The sequence below is a fragment of the Mustela erminea genome, chromosome 1 (assembly GCF_009829155.1).
Source record: "Mustela erminea isolate mMusErm1 chromosome 1, mMusErm1.Pri, whole genome shotgun sequence".
Lineage (NCBI taxonomy): Eukaryota > Metazoa > Chordata > Mammalia > Carnivora > Mustelidae > Mustela > Mustela erminea.
Genome location: NC_045614.1, coordinates 198048926 through 198073243, shown reverse-complemented (window position 1 = coordinate 198073243; position 24318 = coordinate 198048926). Strand labels below are relative to the sequence as shown.

The 24318-nt window shown below is 32.3% G+C and overlaps 1 protein-coding gene across 2 annotated transcripts in view; it reads right to left on the bottom strand.

The window, feature by feature from the left end:
- Positions 1-24318, bottom strand: part of NCAM2 (neural cell adhesion molecule 2) — a 515285-nt gene that overhangs the window by 24291 nt on the left and 466676 nt on the right. The window contains exons 15-16 of one of the 2 annotated variants that reach the window (XM_032353033.1): positions 20555-20735; positions 12140-13710 (exon numbers count right to left, since the gene is read on the bottom strand). In XM_032353033.1, coding sequence (XP_032208924.1) covers positions 13604-13710; positions 20555-20735 — 288 coding nt within the window. In that variant the 3' untranslated portion in view covers positions 12140-13603. Of the gene's footprint in view, positions 1-12139; positions 13711-20554; positions 20736-24318 lie in introns of those variants that run through there. The other variant, XM_032353026.1, reaches the window with a different exon arrangement.

Here is a 24318-nt window from a genome sequence, read left to right as displayed (position 1 = left end):
CTGAAATAATAAGTAAGATTGAAACTTTCAACAGATTATTTCTAAGCAAATCAAAACCTCCTCCCTAAAATAAAGACTGTACCTCTTTTGTGTTCTAACCTTTTCTCTGTCATATTTGGTTCCCTTTTAGACAGCATCTAGTATTCATGAGATAATGAAATCATTTACATCATTCAGACTCCTGACAAAATGCACTCATTAGCAACTTTTTAAGTTCACTTGAGTTCTTATTATTCAGATATTTAACTGCTTAGTGAACTAGCTAAATGAAATCTGCGGGTACAGCATGAATTTTCAGGCATGCACTTTCCTCTTTCTTTCTTTCTTTCTTTCTTTCTTTCTTTCTTTCTTTCTTTCTTAAGATTCTGTTTATTTTACAGAAAGAGACAGCAAGAGAAGGATGTGGGAGAGAGAGAAGCAGGCTTCCTGCTGAGCAGGGATCCTGATGTGGAGCTAAATCCTAGGACCCTGGTATAATGACCAGAGCCAAAGGCAAGTGCTTAATGACTGAGCCACCCAGGAGTCCCTCAGGCACGTGGTTTTCAATGAACAATGTTAAGAAAAACAGTATGCAGTACTAGTAATATCTTGTATGGCTGTGAAAGAGCATTGTTACCAGGGAAAAGAAAACTGCAGAGTTTTTTTTTTAGAAAGGATTGCATTTTGGGAAACGAATCTTAGAATTTTAAAATTCAAAATCTTGGAAAATATATATAAAAATGAAAAGTTATAGTTATGAGATAAGTATATAAATGTATGAAATTACACTATTTGTAAGTGTATTGTGACTAGTCTGACATATTTTTATTTTTTAGGATCACCTACAAGTAATTTGCTGTACATTAAAGGGGCATGTATTGAGTTTATGGGAGATCTCTCAATAATTTAAAAACAAATTATAAAAGTTCATGTCAGAGATTAATACTTGATAATCCTTGATAATACTATTTGTGAATCCACACATTAATTTAAAAGGGATATTTTCAGATTTAAAAAAATATATATTTATTTATTTTAGAGAGAGCAGGAGGGACAGAGCATGTGGTGGGAGGGGAGAGGAATAGAGGGGGAGATAGAGAAGCTCATGCAGATTCCATGCTGAGCTTAGAGCCCAGTTCAGAGCTCAATCTCACAGCCCTGTGATCATGACTTGAGCCAAAACCAAGAGTTGGACATTTAACCTACTGTGCTATCCAGGTGCCCCTGAAATTTTCAGATTTTAAATATTGTAAGTAAAATTCATCAATAATTTTTCAGTATTATTCAAATATATTAACAAGGCATACTGTGGTTACATCTGTTTTAAGTCCTCAAGTTATTTTCAATACATTTTAATAAGGTGATCATATTTTTTCTAGGTACACTCAGTTAAGCAATATTGATGTAGATGGTTTCTTGCTTACTACAAAATTTCTTTGGAGGAGAGTGAAGTTGTATTATATACATTACCTATTTCTTAGCACTGTGTCTCCATTTTTTTAGTTATTTTGATTCTCATGTTAAAATGTTCTTTACATGTATAACTATTTTTATGTATGTATGTATATATGACGTATATATATATGACATATATGTTAACTAAATGATAATCCAAAATTTCCCTTCAAATCCTTCTCCCTACTAGGAAGTATTGTTTGGGAGAAAGTGAGTTAAGAGAGCAGCACACATAAACCAGACTTTTATTTATTTTATTTATTTATCTATTTATTTATTTATGTTTACTATTTGATTTGGGGCAAGATAATTAGCTAATTGATGATATTAGGTTTGGTAATGGGAAGGAAATTGTAAACATGTATATTATATAAATGGTATTTATAATTATAAAACTCTATATACTTTCCTAAGAATGTCTTTTCCTATATAAGTTTGTTCACAAAGGCAAAATTATAAATTAACTGTCTTTTCAAAATATTTTCTAGTCCTTTGATATTATAGAAATATTTTTGCCCAAGGCTAAATTGGGCAAAAATACAGGACCATCCTTTATTCTAGCAGAATTTTATTAAAAAACTTTATCAAACAGTTGTGAAGATCAAATATGAAAAAGGCAAACAATTCTCTACTCTGGGGACTCATATGAATTGGGAGAGATGAATAAGACATGTAACTTAGAAACTGAAATGCAGTGCAACTGTTTGCTTAACTCGTGGTAAAAATTAGTGTGGCCTGAGCAGATAGGTGGGAAAAGCATATAAATTAATAGTTAGTGGTCAAGCAAGACATGATAGAGAAGACAATGTTTGAAAAGTATTGAAGTATGAGAAAATTTCCAGGTGATGAAAGGAGTCTATTTCAGTCAGAACATGCTGTGAACAAACATGGAGATGTATGAAAATAAATGGCATGTTTTGACATTAGCATAGATAAACAAATATTAGAGGTGAGATATTGAGTATGATGGGTGCAGGTTGGAGTTAAGTGATAAAAGTGATCAAGTTAGTAAGAATGGACCCTGCAACCGAGTAGATAAACAAATCACCCAAACCAAAATTGACAACCACCACGACCACCACCAAAACCTCACAAGAATGACTTTTCCCAAAAGATGGCAGAGAGTTCTTAGAGATACATAGGAAAGTAGATCCTGTTGCAGGGAGGGAGCTACAGGAGGCCTGGGCTATGGCTGAGAATGTCTGGTCAGTCTTCCCTCTTTCCTATTCCATGCCCATTTCCATTATGCACCCAGGCTTGTCCATCCCTGCTTGATGTTTGAAGCAGTGAGGAAATAGACTCATCCTAGAACATGTGATTAGTGATTGACTCAAGATTAGATAATGAGGGTCCATTAATATATTTTAAAAATTAATATATTTTAAAATATTTAGTATTTATCTTTTGGGAACAATTCCCTATAAAAAGGAACACTCAAAAATATAAAGTTATTATTGTTCCATGGGAGTGTTGATGGAAACCTGTTACACTCTCAGAAAAAGTTAAAATAATATATTTAACATAAGAAAAAGAATGAAATAAAAATGTGTTAATTTTTTTTAAAAAGTTGGCTAAACACTAATAGATAACAGCACTTTTTTGATAAATGTTTCAAATAACTGAAAACTTTAGAAATGAATATTTGTAAGTGTTTCACAAATCTGGTACAATGATAAACCATGAGAGATTGTGAAATACCTCAAGTCCTTGCACAACAGAATACCTATGCCCTTAACTACAATGACATTTCAAATCGCTAAGTGTACCTGCGTAGTAGAAACCACTGACCCTTTCACAAAAAAATGAAAGAGATACAAAATATTTTATATGTCATATTTATTCAAACTGCTACTTTTGAAATTTATCCTTATTTATTCACTGACTCCATATGTTTTCCATATGCAGTTTAAATTTTATGATATGTGTCCAGTTTTCTTTGCTGAAAGTGATTTGGGTATTTCTTGTAAGATAATGAAGGTTTGTATTGGCTTATAGGAAAAAAACCTTCCTAGACTGGAATTAATATGACCAAAATAGACATCAGCTAGTGTTGAAGAATTGAATAATTTAACTTTAGTCCCTTGGTTTAACCATTAACTGGCAAAATTCTTTTTTTTTTCTGTTAATATTAAAGAGCTATTCTATAAATAGAAAATAGAATTCTTTGCACAAATGAAAAATACCTTTTTTCTAGTTCTTTTTTTTTTTTTTAAGATTTTATTAATTTGAGAGAAGGAGAGAGTGGGTGCCTTGGGTGGGGACAGAGAAAGAAAGACAAGCACATTCCCTACTGAGCACAGAGTCCCACAAGGGGCCTGACCTCAAGACCCTGAGACAAAATCAAGAGTTAGATGCTCTCCTGACAAAACCACCCAGGAACCCCAAAAATACCTTTTTTCTTAAACACTGTTTTACAAAATTGAATCTTACCCATATAGGATTAAATTATAATTTATATTTTTAAATTGTTGAAACTCCAAACTGTTTAATCTATTATGAAATTATTAAGTCTACAAACCTTTGAATTTTATAAATATGTAAGAAAATAGATGAAAAATATGAATATATGGTATTATCTTCCAAAGAATTTATGACATTAGGTTTTGAAAAATTTTCAGTTTTAGACATTCATTGCATTGGATCTTAGAGACTTCAATTTCTGCATTAGGGTTATAGATTTTAAAGAGTTACATTATTAAAATTAAACATCTAAACACATAAGACCACTTATAATGTATATTATTATATAGGGCATCTAAATAGTATATTGTATTGTATACTTCAACTCTAAAATAAGAGTGCAGATTTTCAATATATTTTAAAAATACATCTAAGGTATCCTTCCCTGGGCAAATGGATAAACTATGGTACATCCAGACAATGGAATATTATTCAGTGTGAAAAAGAAATAAGTCATCACATCATGAAAAACATGAAAGAACCTTCAGTGCTCATTATTAAGTGAAAAAAGCCAATGTGAAAAAGCTATGTAATATATGATTCCAACTATAGACATGATGGAAAAGGAGAAGTTTTAGAGACTGTAAAAAAAGACCAGTGGTTGCCAGGAGTTAGGAGAGAAGGAGGGATGAATAGGCAGAACACAGAGGATTTTTAGGGCAACCCTCCATGCAACATATACATCCAGTTTAGCCTCTGTGAAATTATATAGGAACAATAGCAAATTGAAAGTTGTTCGTGCATTTCTCAAACAGAAATGCTAGTTAGGAGAGAAGGAGGGATGAATAGGCAGAACACAGAGGATTTTTAGGGCAATGAAACTATTTTGTAAAATGATATGATAGTGGATAGATTTCATTACGCCTTCATCAAAACCCATATAATGTACAACATCAAGAATAAATCCTAATACCAACTTTGGACTCTGAGTAAAAATGATGTCAGTGGTGTCAATCTAAATTGACCGACTGTAACAAATGTATCCTTCCCATGTTGATTATGGGGGGTGCTATACATGTATTGGGGCAGGCATTATATAGGAACTCTGGACATTCCTCTCAATTTTGGTGTGAACCTGAAACTTCTCTAAAAGGTAAAGTCTATCTAAGAATGAGAAAAAATACAGAATTGTATCTTTAAAATCTTCCAGTAAATGGTTATATTGTCTGGGTCGACTGGGAATGTCTGTAAATTCGATAAACAATCTTTCACGCCCTCTAATAATTAAAAAAAAAAAATGGCATCCTCAGTGATGACTGACACACAGGAAAATTGTAAACATTTTTAGCTTTGTGGTTTGGTAGGAGGGGACCCACCAATGAATTAGACCACACTCTGCTGTAGAGAAATATTTCTATTCCCTTAAGTAAACTTCCCTTCATGTCTGAGCCACCTGATGGAACAGTAAGTCTCTGGCTAGCATAGAAAAACGCCACAATATTTTTTTTCTGTTTTCCACCAATAAGCACTGCAAAGAGAATATTTTTCTTATCATTTTTGAAGAACATCAGAGTTTTGCATTTAACCCTCCATGCAACATATACATCCAGTTTAGCCTCTGTGAAATTATATAGGAACAATAGCAAATTGAAAGTTGTTCGTGCATTTCTCAAACAGAAATGCTAGTTTGAAGAGCTGATTTTTACTTTTGTTAACCTTATCTAAGCGGGAAAAAATATTCTCTATTTATTATAATATGAATTTTAAATATTTTAATTATTTCTCTTTGTCATAATAAATGAGAAATCAGTAGAGAAGAAAGGATATAGCCATGATGCAAATTCTGATTCCAAGCTGTTTATTTTGATTTCTTAAAATGAAAGGGACAGATGCTGATATAAAACCATCTAGTTATGTTTTTATTAGCCAGTATGTAAAAATATTACTTCATACTATTAGAAAATGATCTTTCTATGAACAATGTAAATAGTAATTTTATAAGATGTTTTCAGAAAATGTGTAAAAATCATAAAGTGATTACATTTAATTTGATATTCTTTTGGGGCTGTAAACTGAATGTAAGTTTATTACACTGATCATGGGAAAGTAGCTCTGTGTGTAGGAATTAAAGTGAGAAAGGTTATAACAGTTGAAGTACCATGATTACTGGAAGGAACTGTGGCTGGTTAGTACATGGCCTTTCCTGAGCCACATTGATTTTTTTATGAGGCAATCAAGAAGAAATCAAAGGAACTAGGTCAAAGACACAGGATGATATAAATTGTAGACTAGGGATTGAGTTATGCCATCTCCGATTCAGTGTAATTTGATAAAACAAGATAGAAGGAATGCTGAGTCAATGACTAGTCATCATTGGGCTTCTCTGATCCTCAGTTTGTTGACATAATAAGATAACAGGATTGATTAGGATATTAGAATACATTTACTCAAATTTCTTTAGCTTTTTCACAGTGACCCCAAACAATGAAGTAATATATAGGTAACAGAGTAACATAAAGTCACCATGACATCACTCTACAAATATCCAAGGATTCCTAGATACTTCCCATTTGATACCAGCTCACTTTCAAGGGGTTTCAGGAAAAACAAAACCAAGAACAAAGAAAACTTAACTTTCTTTCTCTCCCAATGTACAAAACTTTTGTAATTATTGAATCAATTGAAAGAAGTTTAAAAATTATAACAAAATACAGATATTACATCGACGTTTTTTACTTCATAAAAACTAATTGAAATATATACAAATATGTTTTGATGGGAGAGATATAGATTAAGATATACATTTGAGGGTGGGCTGTTCTGGAATAAGAACGATTGTGCCTTAAAATAATGAAAATCTTAAAAGTGAACTTTTTCTCCTTTGTAATTTCTATACTATTTCATTATCTGACAATGCAGCATTTGATATAATTATTTAAGAGACTTCTGCATTCATACCTAAGTCAGCAATTTTTTACTTTATAAAAACCAATTGAATAATTTCCATATTAAAGAATTATCATTTGAACCCAGGTCCAGTACTAAAACAAAGAGAGAAATAAAATGTTTTATTAAGAGCCCTGGACCTGGATGCTAATTATGACTTTTTGTGTAAACTACTCAATTTCTTTAGACCTCACTATTCTCCTCTAAAATATGGGAGAAATGATACTTCAGAGGGATTTTATGAGGAAAGAAGGAAATATTCCACACAGGATGTGGCATAGCACACATTAAGAAACAGAACTGAAGCTATCATTTTTGTTTCAAACCTTGTCCATGGTTGAGCAGCAAAACTTAGGAATTTTCTACAATTTCATTCCATTGGTGCTTAAACTGAATTACAGTAATACATTGATCAAAGAGATTTGAAAAATCTCTTTAAGCATTTACATCTGCCTTTTTAAACTTTTGCTAGCAAAGGAAACTACTTAACAAAGCTTGCATTATTAAAATTATTTAGTTATTGAGATAGAATCTGACTATTTTGGTCTCCTACTTGTCACTGAAGTTTGTAAGAAGACTTTGGAACTAGTTTACTATGAAAGAAACACTATTTAGTAGTGTTTCTAAATTATTTTTGCAATATGAATCTTAATTATTTGTCCCAAATAGAAGTCACTCAATTATTGTATGTTTATTACACTGTGATATTGGATTTGATCAAGTTAGGAATGAAAACACACAACAAGGACAGAAAAGATTTGTACCAGTAATAAAGAAAACACATATAACAAAGCTTTTCCTCAGTTTTCTTTATTACAACAATGGAGACACAGAGGTACAGAAAATAAAATGACATTTAATTTACTATGAAACACATGCATAGGATTACACATAGTGCTGGATATTATGTTGAGGGTTTTAAATAAGAGATGATACTGAAGACAATACATTTATAACATACATTTTTTTCAAGAAAATAAGCCATGATGAAAGCAAATGCAATTAAAATGATCAGAAATTGTCACTTTAAAACACAAGTGTTATACATAAAATCAGTGAAAGATGTGAGATAAAATATTCTTAAAGAAGTTCATGAATCATGGAGATTACTTAAAACAGTAATTTTTAATTGCTTGCATTTAAAAAAAAGATTAACTAGGAGATTTATTTCATAGTGCCCATTTAGTACAAGTATATAATAAAAATAAATATGGTATAATTAAGAAAAAGATGCTATCTCTTAATATTATGCAATGCTTATAAATATGTTACTTTGCATTTTCATTAGTTAAAATGGAATAATAAAGAATAAGTTAATTGAATTTGAACATATACAAATTAAGAAACTTTACATTATAACTAAAAATACATTTAATTAATTCACACTTAAAATGAAATTTGAGTCTACTTGAATCAACCTTTCTTTAAAAATTAGGTAAAATAATAGTCTACCAACAGAGCCATAAGGACATCAGTTGCAGTTCAGATCAGCACAGATATAATAATAGAACTCTTGAACATATGTGTGTTCCTTAGCTGTTTCGATTTTTCTTTCAATTTAGGCTTTAAAATTAATTAATAGCCATAAAAGAAGAATGGATTACTATCAGAAAATCTTTATCTGGCTCATATTATGAAGATAATAAAACCAAAGGTATTTGGAAAACACAGCATTGATATCACACTCTTATCTCTGTCTTTATGGCAGAACAATTAAATTTAAGTTTACTGAAGTTGTTTGCCTTAGGTAAAAATTGAGAAGCTGTCAAGATGCTATTATAACCTTTATGTATTTCATCAAGTTTTTAAGTACAATAAATTAAAAAGAGATAATACTACAGCTTTATATTTAAAAGTTAAAAAAAGTGGTAACTTTAAAATGTTAACTCTACCCATTTAGATGGTAATACAGAAGAGATCAGGTTAAGGAGAGGTTAGAAAGATTTTTTTCCTTTAGTTAGGTCCTAAAATTTACTGTGGTAATACCTTATGGATTCTAAGATAAACTATCAAGTAATAACAGTGATTAAATAATTCTTTTTATTATTTACGACATAATCAGCTGGGAATGGAATTTTTACCAATTTCAATGCATATTGAGATAATTTCAAGGGCAATTTGTAGAATATTTGCAGCTCCCATAATTTAAAGTATGCAAATATGAGCTATCCCTTCAGTGAATTAGTCTTTCTGAAGGTTTTAGGACATATATCCATAGCACAAATTGTAAGACTTTAAGATTTAACAGTGATTAATGAAAAAGAAATAGAAAAAATAAACCCTATTTATTCATGGGCAGAAATTGAGAGAAAGGGATAGAAGGCTGGAGGGGGTTGGGAAAGAGAGAGAAGAGCCCAGGAAGAGAGACAAAGAGGGGGAATGAAAGGAATGGAAGGGAGAGAGAATATTAGAAAGAATAAATTGGAAGGAAGGAAGGAAGGAAGGAAGGAAGGAAGGAAGGAAAAAAGCTAATATAAGAGAGAACCTACTTAATTCGTACCTATTCAAAGGTTGTTTAAAGGATATTACACCTCACAGATTTGAGTCATAATAAAATACATTAAATGACACATGTGGATACAACCTTCATGATAAGTAAAATTATAATACATAAGGGCAAAAGAAAATTATAAATGACATTTAATTTAGGTAGCACTGTAACACACTATTTAAAGTTCTTAATGCAGTTAATGTCATAACCAAAAATAAACAGGTAGAAATTTTCCGATAATTTTATATGAGAAGAGAGATTGCCTAACTACTTCAAAACTGAAAGTGTTGTTACAAGTAACATGAGCTAACTCTTCTTGAAAACTAGACCTGAACAAACTTAATGATTCTACTGTTGATATATAAATATCTATCTTAAATCACTAAAATCATTTGTAAATCTAAAATTTATTTTTCCATTCCCAGTTTAGGTATACCGTATTAATAAATACAATAGTTTTCAGATGTCTAATAGAATTCATCCTGTCCCAAAAAAGATTAATTATTTCTTGCACACTCTTTTTTTTGACTATAACTAAATAATCACAAATCCAAATGTTCTAAGTTGAAACTACTGTAGAATTTTCCTTATTTCAGTTTTAAATTAAATATGATAAGTCACCATTCTTACATGGAATATATTTCAGTTAAATTATAATGGCTTCCAAATTGACCTGAATTGTATAACTTATGAACTTCTGTGCATACTTGTATTTTTAGTTCTTAATTTATTTCTTCTTTTTTTTTTAAAGCTTTTATTTATTTAGTTGTCAGACAGAGATCACAAGTAGGCAGAGAGGCAGGCAGAGAGAGGGGAAAGCAGGCTCCCTGCTGAGCAGAGAGCCTGATGCGGGGCTCAATTCCAGGACCCTGAGACCATGACCTGAGCTGAAGGCAGAGGCTTTAAACCACTGAGCCACCCAGGTGACCCTTTAATTCTTAATTAAAAAAAACCTGCTGTATATTTAAATAGTGAAAACTATTTTCAATTAAGTTATTTAGGCATGTATTCATTTTATATGTCTAATTAAAATTACATACATAAATTTTTAATCCAGTGTCTAAAATATATTTATTTATTTACTGTTTTGAAATACTTAAGATATTTTGGCTAAAGGAAAGAAATTTTTAAAAATAAGCTGTAAGACATTTTAATCTTATCCACGTCTACCACAAATGGATATACATATGTTCGTTTGTGTCATGTTTTTGGAATAGTATGAATAGCATTTATAAAATGTCATTATTTTCAATGACTAATAGGAGGAGAGAGAATGCAAAGTGGAAATTGACCTGCGATTCTCCACACAAGAAGTTTGCTAGAAAAGAATTTTCTGCTACCTTCTAGCCATACTCAGTTAGCACATCTGGCACATGGTATAGGTGAGCCTTCTAGTGATTTGGTAAATAATTACAGAGTTTGGTTTGGAGTAGAGAAACCAGAAGCGTAAATAATAAAAGAAGAAAAGAAGACAAACCAGGCAAGAGCGAGGAGGAGAAAAAAGGAAATATCCACGATTATAGACGAAATTAATCCTGATCTGCACGTGGAATTGCAGCAATCATCCTCAAGCAAATCAACTAACTTAGTAACTGGTAGAGGATACTCAAATTTCTGGAATGATTTAACATTCAGAGATATGATCTACATATCTGCGGACACAGACACGTTACATGTAATGGTTAACAGAAAACTCACCATAACACACAAGTTCATATTTTATACATATTAGACACAGGATTTTATTTAAGAATTTATTGGTTGAAAAAAAATCACTGGATGATATGAAGGAGAGACTTAAAAAAAGTTGAATTTTTATGTTTTGTTTACCAACAATCACATTCATTTATACCCACAGGTAGATACTAATTAGACTAAACAGCAGGGTCCGATTACATGGTTGCATATAACAAAACTAAAACTCAAATAATAAAAATGATAATTTAGTAGCAAAACTTACATATTATTAAGATTTTAAAAAAATCTAAGAAGGTAATTTATAATCTCTAAGGTCTCAATTATCGAAATGTTATAGCTGTGCTGTTCAGAGTTTTGTGCTTTCCTATTTCTTGTAGAAATAAACCAAAGCACAGAACCTGTATTTTAAGATGTCTGAGGATCTATTTTCAAGAATTTACACATTTCTCAGCACTGCAAAATAACTGTTCTTCTAAGCATAAACATTTGGTCAAGTGATACATTGCTTATTAATTTCAGGATTAAAAACTTGTTCTGTACTTAAGTGTTTATAAAAACTAAGTGAAGAATTTGTTAAATGTAAATAATTCTGTGAGACAATAAAATTTTCATTTGAGATTATTTTCTCAACTGTCAAAATATCACTTTAAGTACCATGTAAACCTGACTTTGAGTATTCATCATATCACTGTTGGTGACCTTAAGTCATAGAATATTAAATTTTTAAAAATCAGCTATGTTATCCTATGAAATCCATATTCCATGTTCTCCACAAAAGCATTTTCTATCATATACTATGTCAAAGTAATTTCTGCATAAATCTCGTGGAAGCCTTTGTCTTATTGGAAAGATTCAGGCAGGTTATAGTGAACAGGAAATAATAACAGGAGTTATTGGCACTCTTTTATTTCCCAGCACTTTCTGGTTATTAGTAGCCAACCAGTCTACATATCCTCTCCAAATACAGACCTCCTGGAATATAACATGCACTTATAATTAGTTCTTTAATCAAAAAAAAAAAAAAAAAGTTGGCTGTGGTAATTTTGTTTCATTTCATTTCATTTCTTTCTTTAAGAGAGAGAGAGAAAGAGAACACAAGTGGAGGGTGTGCAGAAGGAGAAGCAGGATTCGCACTGAGCAATGTGGGATCAATCCCAGGAACCCAGGATCATAACCTGAGCTGAAGGGAGATGCTTAACTGACTAAGATACCCCTGCCATGGTGATTTTAAAAACAAAACATTCTCCATAAGCAGGTTAGAGTTCCATCGTGCTCAAGTCTGGGAGTCCCTTTGTCTCAGCAGAAGAAAAGGGAAGGAAATAGAAAAGTGTTTAATCTGTGGACGGATTACTTTTGGATTCTAAAGGGTCCATTGCTAGGTCAGAAGAAAGGACAGCAGTGCCTAGCAGAATTTAGAAAAGATAAAGAAAACAGACTACTAAGGAGAAGTCTAGCGTTACGTCTTACGTAATAGGATCCTGTAGCTTTTTTTTTTTTTTTTTTTTTTAAAGAATAAGAAAATGCTTTCATGCAGCAAAATAAATAGTTTTTGATGAGGGACACTCTCAAAGCCCAGAATCCAATCATTTAATTTACCAGATAGGTATGGTCACTCTTGTGATATACATAAATCTGATTGTTTTCTAATTGTCCTGAAGGAGTGTTAAGAATCATTTGAAGAATGTGTTTGAGAGTAAAAAGCACAAAACACTTTTCTTATTTCCTAATGAATGAAAATGTCAAAATTGAAATCGTTACTCATGATACTCCCTCAAATCCAGCTTCCTCTGAAAAATGGAATGTAGTAATACTTCCTTCTCACCTCAAGTTCATCTTCTCTCAAGAAGTAGGTAAGAGAAGCTGATGCCCGTTCACAGTACAGTCCTTATCCAGTGAACAGGGTGCCACTTTTTAAACACATTAAAACTTTATTATTTACTTTGGAACAACTGCAGAGAGATATTTTCACATAATAAAAAATGGATACTTTAAAATTGGTGTTCAAATTTAAAAGAAGAAATTCTTCCACTTTTATTCCTTATGACATTTTAGGTCATTAAAAGAAAAATAGGCAGCACAATAGGGGTACACATCTAATATAATAAAAGTTATCAGGGTTATGTTTTATATAAATGGTAAACACTATGAAGTTTTATAAATGTCCATAAAGTTAGAAACTTAAATTTTAAAGGATAACATTTTAAACCAACATAAAAGATCCACAATTCTACATAATAAAATTACTAATTGTACAATGTATGCTCATGGATATTGAATTAGATTTGCAAAATAATCAAATAAAAGAGGTTAGATGCAGCAAATGCTTACGTTCCAAGTAAAAGTGACATGATATTTAACAAGGTCAACTTCAGAAATTAAAGGAAACTTTAGAATGAAGCAAATTATTCAGTGAACTGTATCCTGGAAGAAACAATCCTGATTCTCTTTCTTTCAGTGATTTTCGGACAAATTATCTACTTTAAAGTTTGACAATTTGGGGAAGGGAAAAATAGGCTAATTGTTCATGGGTGAAGATACATGCATAATTAGTTGGACCATAGAAAACCTTTTATCATAATTTCAGATTAGCCTTGTAAATTTGCAGGGCATAAAAGGAAATATCATATAACAACATTAAAACATCCAAGACAAACTTATGGCTAGAATGAAAGAAAACCCAGCAGCATTCAGCTGCCATGACTTGCTTCTGTTTTCACCTTTATTCGCTTCACAGCATTTATCTGCATGACGGAAATTGTTTTTGAAAACAGAGTAAGAGTAAAATAATTAAAGAAGAAAAGAGTAAGTTTACATAATGAAAGTCAAGAAAAAGAAAAAAGTGACAGTAGGAAAGAAAAAAAAAAGAGAAAATAATTAATGCAAGATTTACACAAAGTCATTACAAATTATCTACAAAAAATTACTTTGATACAAGACAAAGAATGGCTAAAATCTGTATAAAACATTTCTAAATAGTTGCCTCATATTAAATCATAGCTGAGCGTCAATATTAATACTCAATATTAATAATGTTTACTACACATAAATAAGACAGTAGTTCTGTCATTGATTATTTAAATGTAGGCACCTTAATTATTCTCAAATGAAGATACAACTTATAACCGAGAAGGCATCTGCCATTTCACTGTGCTACTATACTGGTAAAATCACATTGCTACTGTAGATACGAACTCGTTTTATTCTGCAATGTTTACTGATAGTACTTTTCGCTGCCATTGTATCTTAGAAGAAATATTTAATTAAAGTAGTTATATTTTAATAGTGAATAAACTACCCAGAAATATCAATGAAAATTACATATTCACACAAGGAAAACTGGCCATAAGAATAGAAGGAAGGAGTCCTGATCCAACTAACGAAAGGCAAACTCTAGACATATGTCATTGTACCTCTTTCTTTTATTTTTATTTTTTTTTCTAAGATCGTATTTATTAATTTGATAGAGCAATCACAAGTAGGCAGAGAGGCAGGCAGAGAGAGGAAAGCAGGCTCCCTGCTGAGCAGAGAGCCAGGTTTAGGTCTTGATCCCAGGACCCTGAGATCATGACCTGAGCCAAAGCCGGAGACTTAACCCACTGAGCCACCCAGGCACCCCTGTCATTGTACCTCTTTAAAAATAACTTTGAAAACAAATAAATCATGAAAAACTATGTTGACTTTTTCATTACGTGCTAAATTCAAAGAAATATTGTTTTGGGTGTAGTATTAACATTTAGCTTTGACTGAGATTTCCAGATAGTTAAAATATAGTTCTTTCCAATTAACTAAAACTCAATTTCACCATTTTTTTAGAATTGTTATTATTCATATTCTGAACAGATAATAAATTTAACTTTAAGAAGGCATTTTAGTATTTGCCATGCACTCAAATATATTGTTTTTTTGTTCATGTTGAGCTATTCAGAACTGTAAGAGTATACTAGTATTGCTTAGAACTAGATGGAGTGTTATCAAAATTATTTCACTCTTCAGCTCATTAGAAGTATAATCAAAATGACCATGAAAAGACAAAAGAGAAAAAACCTGAAAAATTTTAACAGCATATTTAGTGGTGGTGATTTGTGTAATTCTTTCTTAGCTTCTTAAATTTGAGGAACTCCTATAGATGTATTATTACGTGCTTGAATTCATATGGTAGAATAGTTTTACCATCAGATCTCAACAATGTATAAATGGAATTCTTTGTCACCAAGTTATATTGATAGTGTTAAAATTAGACGTGTTCAATTCATAGTAACAAAAGGAGAGAAAGGAAGCAATTACTAAAAAATTTGTTGTTATTGTTTTTGTTAAAACAGACAGTTTTAAACCTGTCATAAACCAAAAGAAATGGTGGAATATGTTTTTCAAAATAAATTTATCATCAAGAAATTTTTAAAACATTAGATTATATTCAAACCACCAAAGTACTAGTGTTTTTAGCCACAAAGATTACAGAACAAATCCATAAAAGTCATCTCATCAGACTATTATCCCATAGATTTGTAATTATTTTATAAGAATTAATTTGGTGTGATGCACTAAACAGTGAATCTTGGAACACTGAAAATATAAAATAAAGTTGAAAAAAAAGAATTTAAAAATAAAGTTAAAAAAAAGAATTTGTTATAACTGTTCAATATTCTCATTGTTTATAAATGAAGTGAGATGGCATTATGCTGTTATGAATATTCCAAAAAAGAACAGGATTGTGATTTTGCACTCCAGTTTTATGTAACTCAAGAAACACATCTTTCAAAATAAACGCATATTTAATAAAAGAAAATGAGAAAATACTATTCATCATGAAGTACTTTTTAAATTGGAATAATAAACTATGGAGAAGTGTGGTATCCTCTAATACACATACAAAGAAAAGCCAGTATTGTCAATAATATATTGTGTATATGTGTGTGTGTGTGCATGTGTATGTATATAATGTAATATATATATATGTATGTAATGTAATGTATGAATGTAAGGTGAGCATATTGTTAAAAAAATAGTTCTTCAGTCCAATGATTACATGTATTCCATATTTAGCCTATTGCTTACAAGGGTTAAATATATTAAATGCACATAAGCAATGGCTTTTTAATTTCAAAAGTCCGTAAACTTATTTAGACAATTTACAAGGCATGCTACCAAAAATGAATTAAAACTAAATTAACTTGTAAAGTTCACATCTTCTAAAACTAGAATAAAAAGACTTAAGACCTGCTAGCTTATTATAGATAACTTATTTCAGATATGAGTGAATTTATAATATTTACTTTAAAATGGAATAAGAAATCATACAAGAGTAGTTTTGATGAAAACATATACAGATTATTTTCCTTATTTTATCAGTATGTAATTTTAACTCTGTAGGATATCATGGACATAAAGGCTCCCAAATTCACCATCACCCATCACAGCCCTTAAAACTGCCCCAAGAAATCTCTAGAGCCAAACAGAACAATGCTTAAACTATAAAGGCATATCTTTAATATGGCTTTCCATGAGGCTTGAGTAGCCAGTGGATTGAGGATTTGAGTCTGTGGCTACAGTTAATTAACATTATTTTGTAACATTTTTATAAATAATCTTTTCTTCTTTCCCCTTGTCTAGGAGGCTGCTATTGCTTTGTATCAGCCACCCAGTTTAGAGAGGAGGAATTTCTTCTCCTACCTTCTCAGATAGCTTTTTCTGACTTCTTGACTGCATGATCAGCTACAAAACACACTCCAGCATTTTTCATCCTAAAAGTCTTTCTAACACTGTTTCTTTTCTTTTTTTCTTTTTTTTCTTTTTAACTCTGCTCACCTTCATAGAAAACCTTCTTAAAAGCATTAAATAAACATGGAATCTAAACCTCCTCACCTCACATAAAATCCTCAGCCCACTCCTACCTAATTTCTCTCTCAGCCACTTCAGCAAAGTTGTATGTATGAAGGACACTTCACATCCCTTTCCATTGAGTTCCGCTGACCTCTTCAGCAGCATCTGAAGTGGCACATGTGATTTACAGCTTTTCTTCCTGAAAGATGATTCTTTCTTAACTTCCAAGATACTACTGTCTTCTCTTTTGCCAGGAACTCTTCACCTTTGTCTCAGAGGTTGGGGGTAGGGGCTGCTGTGGTTTCCTCTTCCTGTACAATATCTTAGTTCCTTGGGACTCAGTTCTTCATCCTCTACTCAGTTACCCAAGAAGTACTCCTTGAATACCTGTGCTGTGCCAGTCACACTTCTAGGTACCAGGGAGACATCTATGAGTATTTTAGATGTCGACTCCTTTCATAGAGCTTAGGCATTACTCAATGTCTAATTTTATCCTCACCCAGGTTTCAGATACCATTCACCTATGAACCTGTTAACATAATAATATATGTTTCCAATCTATGGCTGTCTTCTCATCTTTATACACGTACATATAACTACTACTTGACATTTCAAACGTAAAGACCACCACACCGATCTTGTGTTTGACCCTATTCTCCAAATCCTGCTCCTCAAATTCTTTATCCTGAGAGATGATGCCAACAGTGTTCCAACTATCCAAGCAAGAAACTCAAAGTCATCAATATCTACTGAATTCAGTATGTTACACGTGTAAGGTCAACCTACATCTACACTGTGTCCAGAATTTATTCCCAGTTCTCTTGGCTCCTGCTATCACTTTTTCCAAGTGTTCTATTCACCCACCTCTTCCTTTCACCATCTGAGCTAGATTAATCTGTCTGTAATGTCTATCTACTCATATAATGTCCCTGCTGCAAATGATTTCTTATCACTTCTAAGAATTTTTTTTTAAGATTGCTTGTGTCATTTTCAGAAGACCTTGGATTATCTGGGTCGCAGATCCCTCTTCATCCTTATTTTTGTTCACACTTCCAGGTTCTCTTCAACCATGTTGTATCTACTTCCCAGGCAGAGGCTGCTTTTATATATGACACTTTCCTTGGAAGACTCATTTCTTGTAAGTTTCTTTTGCAAAGGGACTTTCTGAAGGAACCCTTCCCGAACTCCACCCTCTCACAAGTTAGGTACAGGTGCCAAACCCCTTCATGCAGCACACAGCACAAGCACATCTACTAGTTGCAATTATTTGGTCATTATTCTAACCCTAGGCTTTATGCCTACCTTCCCTACTAGATTGTAAAGTCCCTGAGGGCAGAGGCCAGTCTGTATTTTTCACAGGTCATTCCTCTGTACCCATGTCTGTCCTTCTCACAGAGTAAGATCCCAATAAATATCTGGAACAAATGAGTGAATCTTAATATCACAGGACCAGAAGAAACTACCTTAGAGATAAAGAAATGTGTATCAAGGGAAATTAAGTAACAAGAGCTAAGCTGAAATTATAAATCGTAATTCTTTTCACTTATCTTCTAGGTACTGCCCACAATCTGATTCTGAAACTCAAAGAAAATAAATTTTTATAGTAAATGTATCATAGTATATCTTGGGTATTTTTGTGCCTGTATATGTATGTATGTGTCTATATATGTATGTATGTATGTATATACATATATTCTTATTTACTCTTTTGTCCATACTTACTTTTGGTTTTTATTAACAACGATTGCTTTAAAGATTTTATTTATTTATTAGAAAGAGAGAGAGAGCACACACAAGCAGGGGGAGCAGCAGAGCGTGGGGAGAAGCAGACTCCCTGATGAGCTTGGGGCCTGATATGGGGCTCAATCCCAGGACCCCAGAATCATGACCTAAGCCAAAGGCACACTTTCTACTGACTGAGCCACCCAGGCATCCTTCAAAATGATTTTTTATAAAAAATAACAGGGACTCTGGAAGTAACCTACCTAAAGTCTATTTTTTTCACAATTTATTACCTATAAAATGTTACTAAAATGTTGTCTTCCAACTTCATGCAAGATTAATTTTATCTTGATAAAAATAATTATTTTTCTCCACACATATGAGCTGAATAAAAGATTAAAGAAAATGGAGTACACTGCTGCAATCCTCCTTTGAAGATTCTGACTCAGATTTAGAATCATATTTATATCATGTTGCTGATATCTGCGTAGAAGATAGTTACTACAAAAATAAGATGTATTTGTAGAGGTAGTTACTGATGTTTAAAACTCACAGAAGCAATGAACTCAATAGTATATTCAACCATTATTCTTAGGTGTATCATCTTATTAAGGGTATTGGATTTGTCATATGACTAAAGTAGCTCTGACCTTGAAACAGATCCCTTAACCTTCCAAATTTACATCTGTAAAATGAGTATAATTCTTCCTTGTTCAATTCAGATTCAGAGATATATAAATGAGATAATGAGATAACAAATGCACAAGTACTTTGTAAATTTTTTAAAATTCCATTACAACATATCAGTATTAGTCCTAGATGCTCCCAGCTTCCTAATTTCAAATTGTAATTGGAAGCACTTATTAATTAATATGAACAATACAAAGCCAAATATCAATTACTTTTAACCAATAGTAATATACATATAACCAATAGTAATTACTTTTTAACAGAAAGATTAACTGTATAAAGATGCTTTCAATTTGGAAAAAAAAAGATGTACTATGTCCACAAACTCGTAATAATGAGATTAATATCAGTTTGAACTCACAAGAGGGCTAAAGAGCATGTCTGAACTAACACACTTTATTTTTTCCCAGTCTCAACAGTGTTATGTAACAATACAGACACTCTAATATAATAGGACTTCAATAAGTCACGCTTATGAATATGCGGCTCTCATCTCTACATATATACATATGAAGAGTATATGTATATTACATATATGCATACATGTATGTATAAAATTCATCAATAAATGTTACATATTATATTTAAAGGAATGATGGATGTTAAAATATGATCCATGTGACAACTTATAGAGTTAAATATGACAATGAATCTGGAAAAATTCTTGCATCTTTACCTCTAGAGCATGTATCTGAAAAAAAATTTAATATCCTTCCTGTGGACTTTTATAGCATCATTAGCATATAATGATGCTTGCAAGCACTGTTACTTAATAAAGATAGAATTCACCAGTGCACTGTGAATACTGATGTCAAGTGTCTTGAAATATTGTGAGCCTCCTTGAAACCCTAGTTATACTTTTTTTCTGGGGTACACCTGTAGTTTTTCTGCCTCACCGTGTGATTGAGTCTGTATTTCCAAAATCAACTGGCTTGATCAGTCATGGATGGGCTGATCATTATCTTTGACCACATTTTTCCAAAAGTGAAGGACCAGCCTCCATGTGTTTGGTAGAGACGTCTTCTTTGCAAAAGATTTTCTGGACTTAACAGAAATCTTTCATGTTGGTTTTTGACACTTTATTCTTACCCTCCATCCCCTCTTTCTGTTCTCTCCCCATCCCTTCGACCACCAAAGCTGTCAAAGTGCATTTACCAGCTAACTGGTACCCCACGGCAAGAACCATTTGAGAAATCTGGAGTAAGACATGTCACAATAACCATGATTAGAAGTCAGGATTTACACTTCCTTCTATAAAATTATGTTTTCAGTATTAAGAAAAATTCCAAAGGAGTTTATAAAAAGATGATATCATATTTATAGCCACCTAAGAAAGTACATAGTTTTGCTTACCTTTAATAATGTTTGGCTTTGGTGGCATGCTGAACTCATAGACTGTTGGTTCTGAATATCCCAATCTATTGGCAGCTGTAATTTGAACTTCATACCCCATTGTCCACTGTAGATGCTCCAAAATAATGTGGTCTTTATTTCCCTGCACTTTTTTCTCTAGCCACTGATCTTCTTTATCTTTCTGTAGGGGAAATAAGATACATTTTATAAATACATTGAAGTTATGAATTTTTTAAAATATAATTTATCTTCAGGTAGAAAAAAGTGCTTTTATTAATTTCAAAAAATAATATTTTATCATTTACAGGGATAAAGAAAGTTACTTTATCAATGAAGTAATTTCTAACAATTTTCTATAAAAATTCTGTATTTTTTTAAATTTTAGCCAAAGAATGATTTCATAATTAATCTTTGATAACTCAGTGGTGATAATTCACCTTCATTAGGATTTTATTTTTATTTCACAAGTATCAATTTGCTGTTTGGTCATTTGTAGATTATTAGTAACCAGGTGGACAGAAAAAAATGAAACATAGTTTACAGGAAAAGCTTAGTATATCCGCTAAAATAATTGCCAGACATTCTAACAATGTTTATTCTTCTGATCCATGAGCATGGAATGTTTTTCCATCCTTTTGTGTCTTCTTCAATTTCCTTCATAAGAGTTCTATAGTTTCTAGAGTATAGATCCTTTTTCTCTTTGGTTAGGTTTATTCCAAGGCATCTTAAAGTTTTTGGTGTTATCATAATTGAAATCAATTCCCAAATTTCTCTATCTACAGTTACATTGCTAGTGTATATCAAAGCAACTGAATTCTGTGCATTGATTTTGTATCCTGTCATATTACTGAATTGCTATATGAGTTCTAGTAGTTTGGAGGTAGAGTCTTTTGGGTTCGCCACATAAAGTATCATGTCATCTGGGAAGAGAGAGAGTTTGACTTCTTCTTTGCCAATTTGAGTACGTATTCTTTTATTTCTTTTGTTGACTGATTGCTGTTGCTGGGACTTCCAGTACTCTGCTGAACAATAGGGGAAAGAGTAGACATCCTTGTTGTGTTCCTAAGGGAAAGGTTCTCAACTTTTCCCCATTGAGAATGATATTTGCTGTGGGCTTCTCATAGATGGTTTTTATATGGTGCCCAGAGCAATCTGTACATTCAATGCCATCCTGATCAAAATACCAATGCCATTTTTCAAAGTGCTGGAAAAATTTGTATGGAACCTAAAATTTGTATGCAATCCTAAAATTTGTATGGAACCAGAAAGACCCCGAATCACCAAGGAAATGTTGAAAAAGAAAAACAAAGTTGGGGGCATCATGTTGCCTGATTTCAAGCTACACTACAAAGCTGTGATCACCAAGACAGCATGGTAGTGACACAAAAACAGACACATAGATCAATTGAACAGAATAGAACAGAGTGTCGAGATATGGACCCTCAAATCTATGGTCAAAGATTAGTTAATCTTTGACAAAGCAGAAAAAAATATCCAAAGGTTAAAGACAATTTCTTTGATAAATGGTGCTGGGAAAATTGGACAGCTATATACAGAAGAATGAAACTCAACAATTCTTTTATACCACATACAAAGATAAACTCTAAATGAATGAAAGACCTCAATGTGAAACAGAAATTCATCAAAATCCTAGAGAAGAAAATAGGCAGTAACCTTTTCAACATCGGCCACAGCAACTTCTTTCAAAACATGTCTCCAAAGTCAAGGGAAACAAAAGCAAAAATGAACACTTGGGACCTCATCAAGATAAAAAGCTTCTGTACAGTAAAGGAAACAGTCAACAAAACTAAGAGATAACCCAGGGAATGGGAGAAGATATTTATAAATGACACTACAGATAGAGGGCTGGTACCCAAGATATATAAAGAACTTCTCAAACTCAACACCCAAAAAACAAATAATCAAGTCAAAAAATGGGCAGAAGTCATGAACAGACACTTCTCCAAAGAAGACATACAAATGTCTGACAGATATGTGAAAAAATGTTCAACATCATTAGCCATCAGGGATATTTAAATCAAAATCACACTGAGATCACTGAGATACAACTTTACCTCAGTTAGAATGGCAAAAATTGACCAAACAAGAAACAACAAATGTTGGTGTGGTTGTAGAGAAAGGAAAACTTTTTTTTCTTTCTTTTTTTTTTTTTTGGAAACCCTCTTAATCTGTTGGTGGGAATGTGCAAGTTGGTACAGCTACTTTGGAAAACAGTGTGGAGGTTCCTCAAAAAGTTAAAAATAGAGCTACCCTATAACCCAGCAATTGTACTACTGGCTATTTATCCCAAAGATACGGATGTAGTGAAAAGGGCCACATGCACTCCAATGTTCATATCGGCAGTGACCACAATAGCCAAAGTGTGGAAGTAGCCAAGATGCCCTTCAGTGGATGAATGGATAAGGAAGATGTGGTCCATGTATACAATGGAATATTTCTCAGCCATCAGGAAGGATGAATACCAAACATTTGAACCAACATGGATGGAACTGAAGGAGATTACGCTAAGTGAAATAAGTCAAACAGAGAAAGACAATTATCATATGACTTCACTCATTTGTGGAATATAACGGTTAGTGTGGAGACATTAGGAGAAGGAAGGGAAAAATGAAGGGACAGAATAAGAGGGGGAGATAAACCATGAGAAACTATGGACTCCAGGAAACAGACTTAGGGTTTTAGAGGGGAGAGGGTTGGGGGGATGGATTAGTCTGGGGATGGGTATTAAGGAGGGCACATGTTGCATGAAACACTGAGTGTTACACACAGACTATGCCTCATGGAACACTACGTCAAAAACTAATGATGTACTGTATGGTGACCTACATAATAAAAAATATTAAGAAAAAGAAAGTGATTATGAAATTATTGCTAATTTTCTTGGATATAATTATAGTATTATGGTTATGCAGAGAATATTCCTTGAATTCCCAAATATTTGTGGAAGGAGTACTGAAGAGTGAAGTTTCATGATGTTCTTATATGTTTTAGCAAGAGGATTTATCCATGTGTGGGAATAAATGGAGAAAGGTGTTTTAATGTGGCACTATGTTAACAATTGTGGACTCTTGATGGAGAGTATATGAGTGTTTACTGCAGTTTTCCAAATTCTATGTTTAAAATGGTAAATAAAAGGTGTCAGAAAAGAAAATAAATATATTAGTTATTAATTTATTAAAGATATATACCCTCATAAATTCCCAGATGTCCAGAACAAATCTTTTTTCCTCTGCACAATAAATAAATAAATAAATAAATAATAATTAAAAAATTAAAAATAAAATAAATGCCAGAGACTATTGTTTAAGGCTTGAGGTGGGGAAAGGAAGATAAAACGTCTTGCAAATAGAGGCTGGATATTTTTTACAGATTTAAATTACTATGGGTATTTTTATTATTCTGATGTTTTAGACTCATAAAAGTATTACCTGTTAAAAATGTTATTAGCATCAGAAAATAAAAAGTATCATTCTATCCTTGAAAATCTACACTTAAATCCTGATCTTTTTTCTAAAATAAATGTTTTAGGGCGCCTGAGTGGGCTCAGTGGATTGGGCCTCTGCCTTGGCTCAGCTCATGATCTCAGGGTCCTGGGATGGAGTCCTGCATCAGGTTCTCTGTTCAACAGGGAGCCAGCTTCCCCCTCTCTCTCTCTGCCTGCTTCTCTGCCTACTTGTAATCTCTATCTGTCAAATAAATAAATAAAATCTTTAAAAAAACAAAAATAAAATAAATGTTTTATA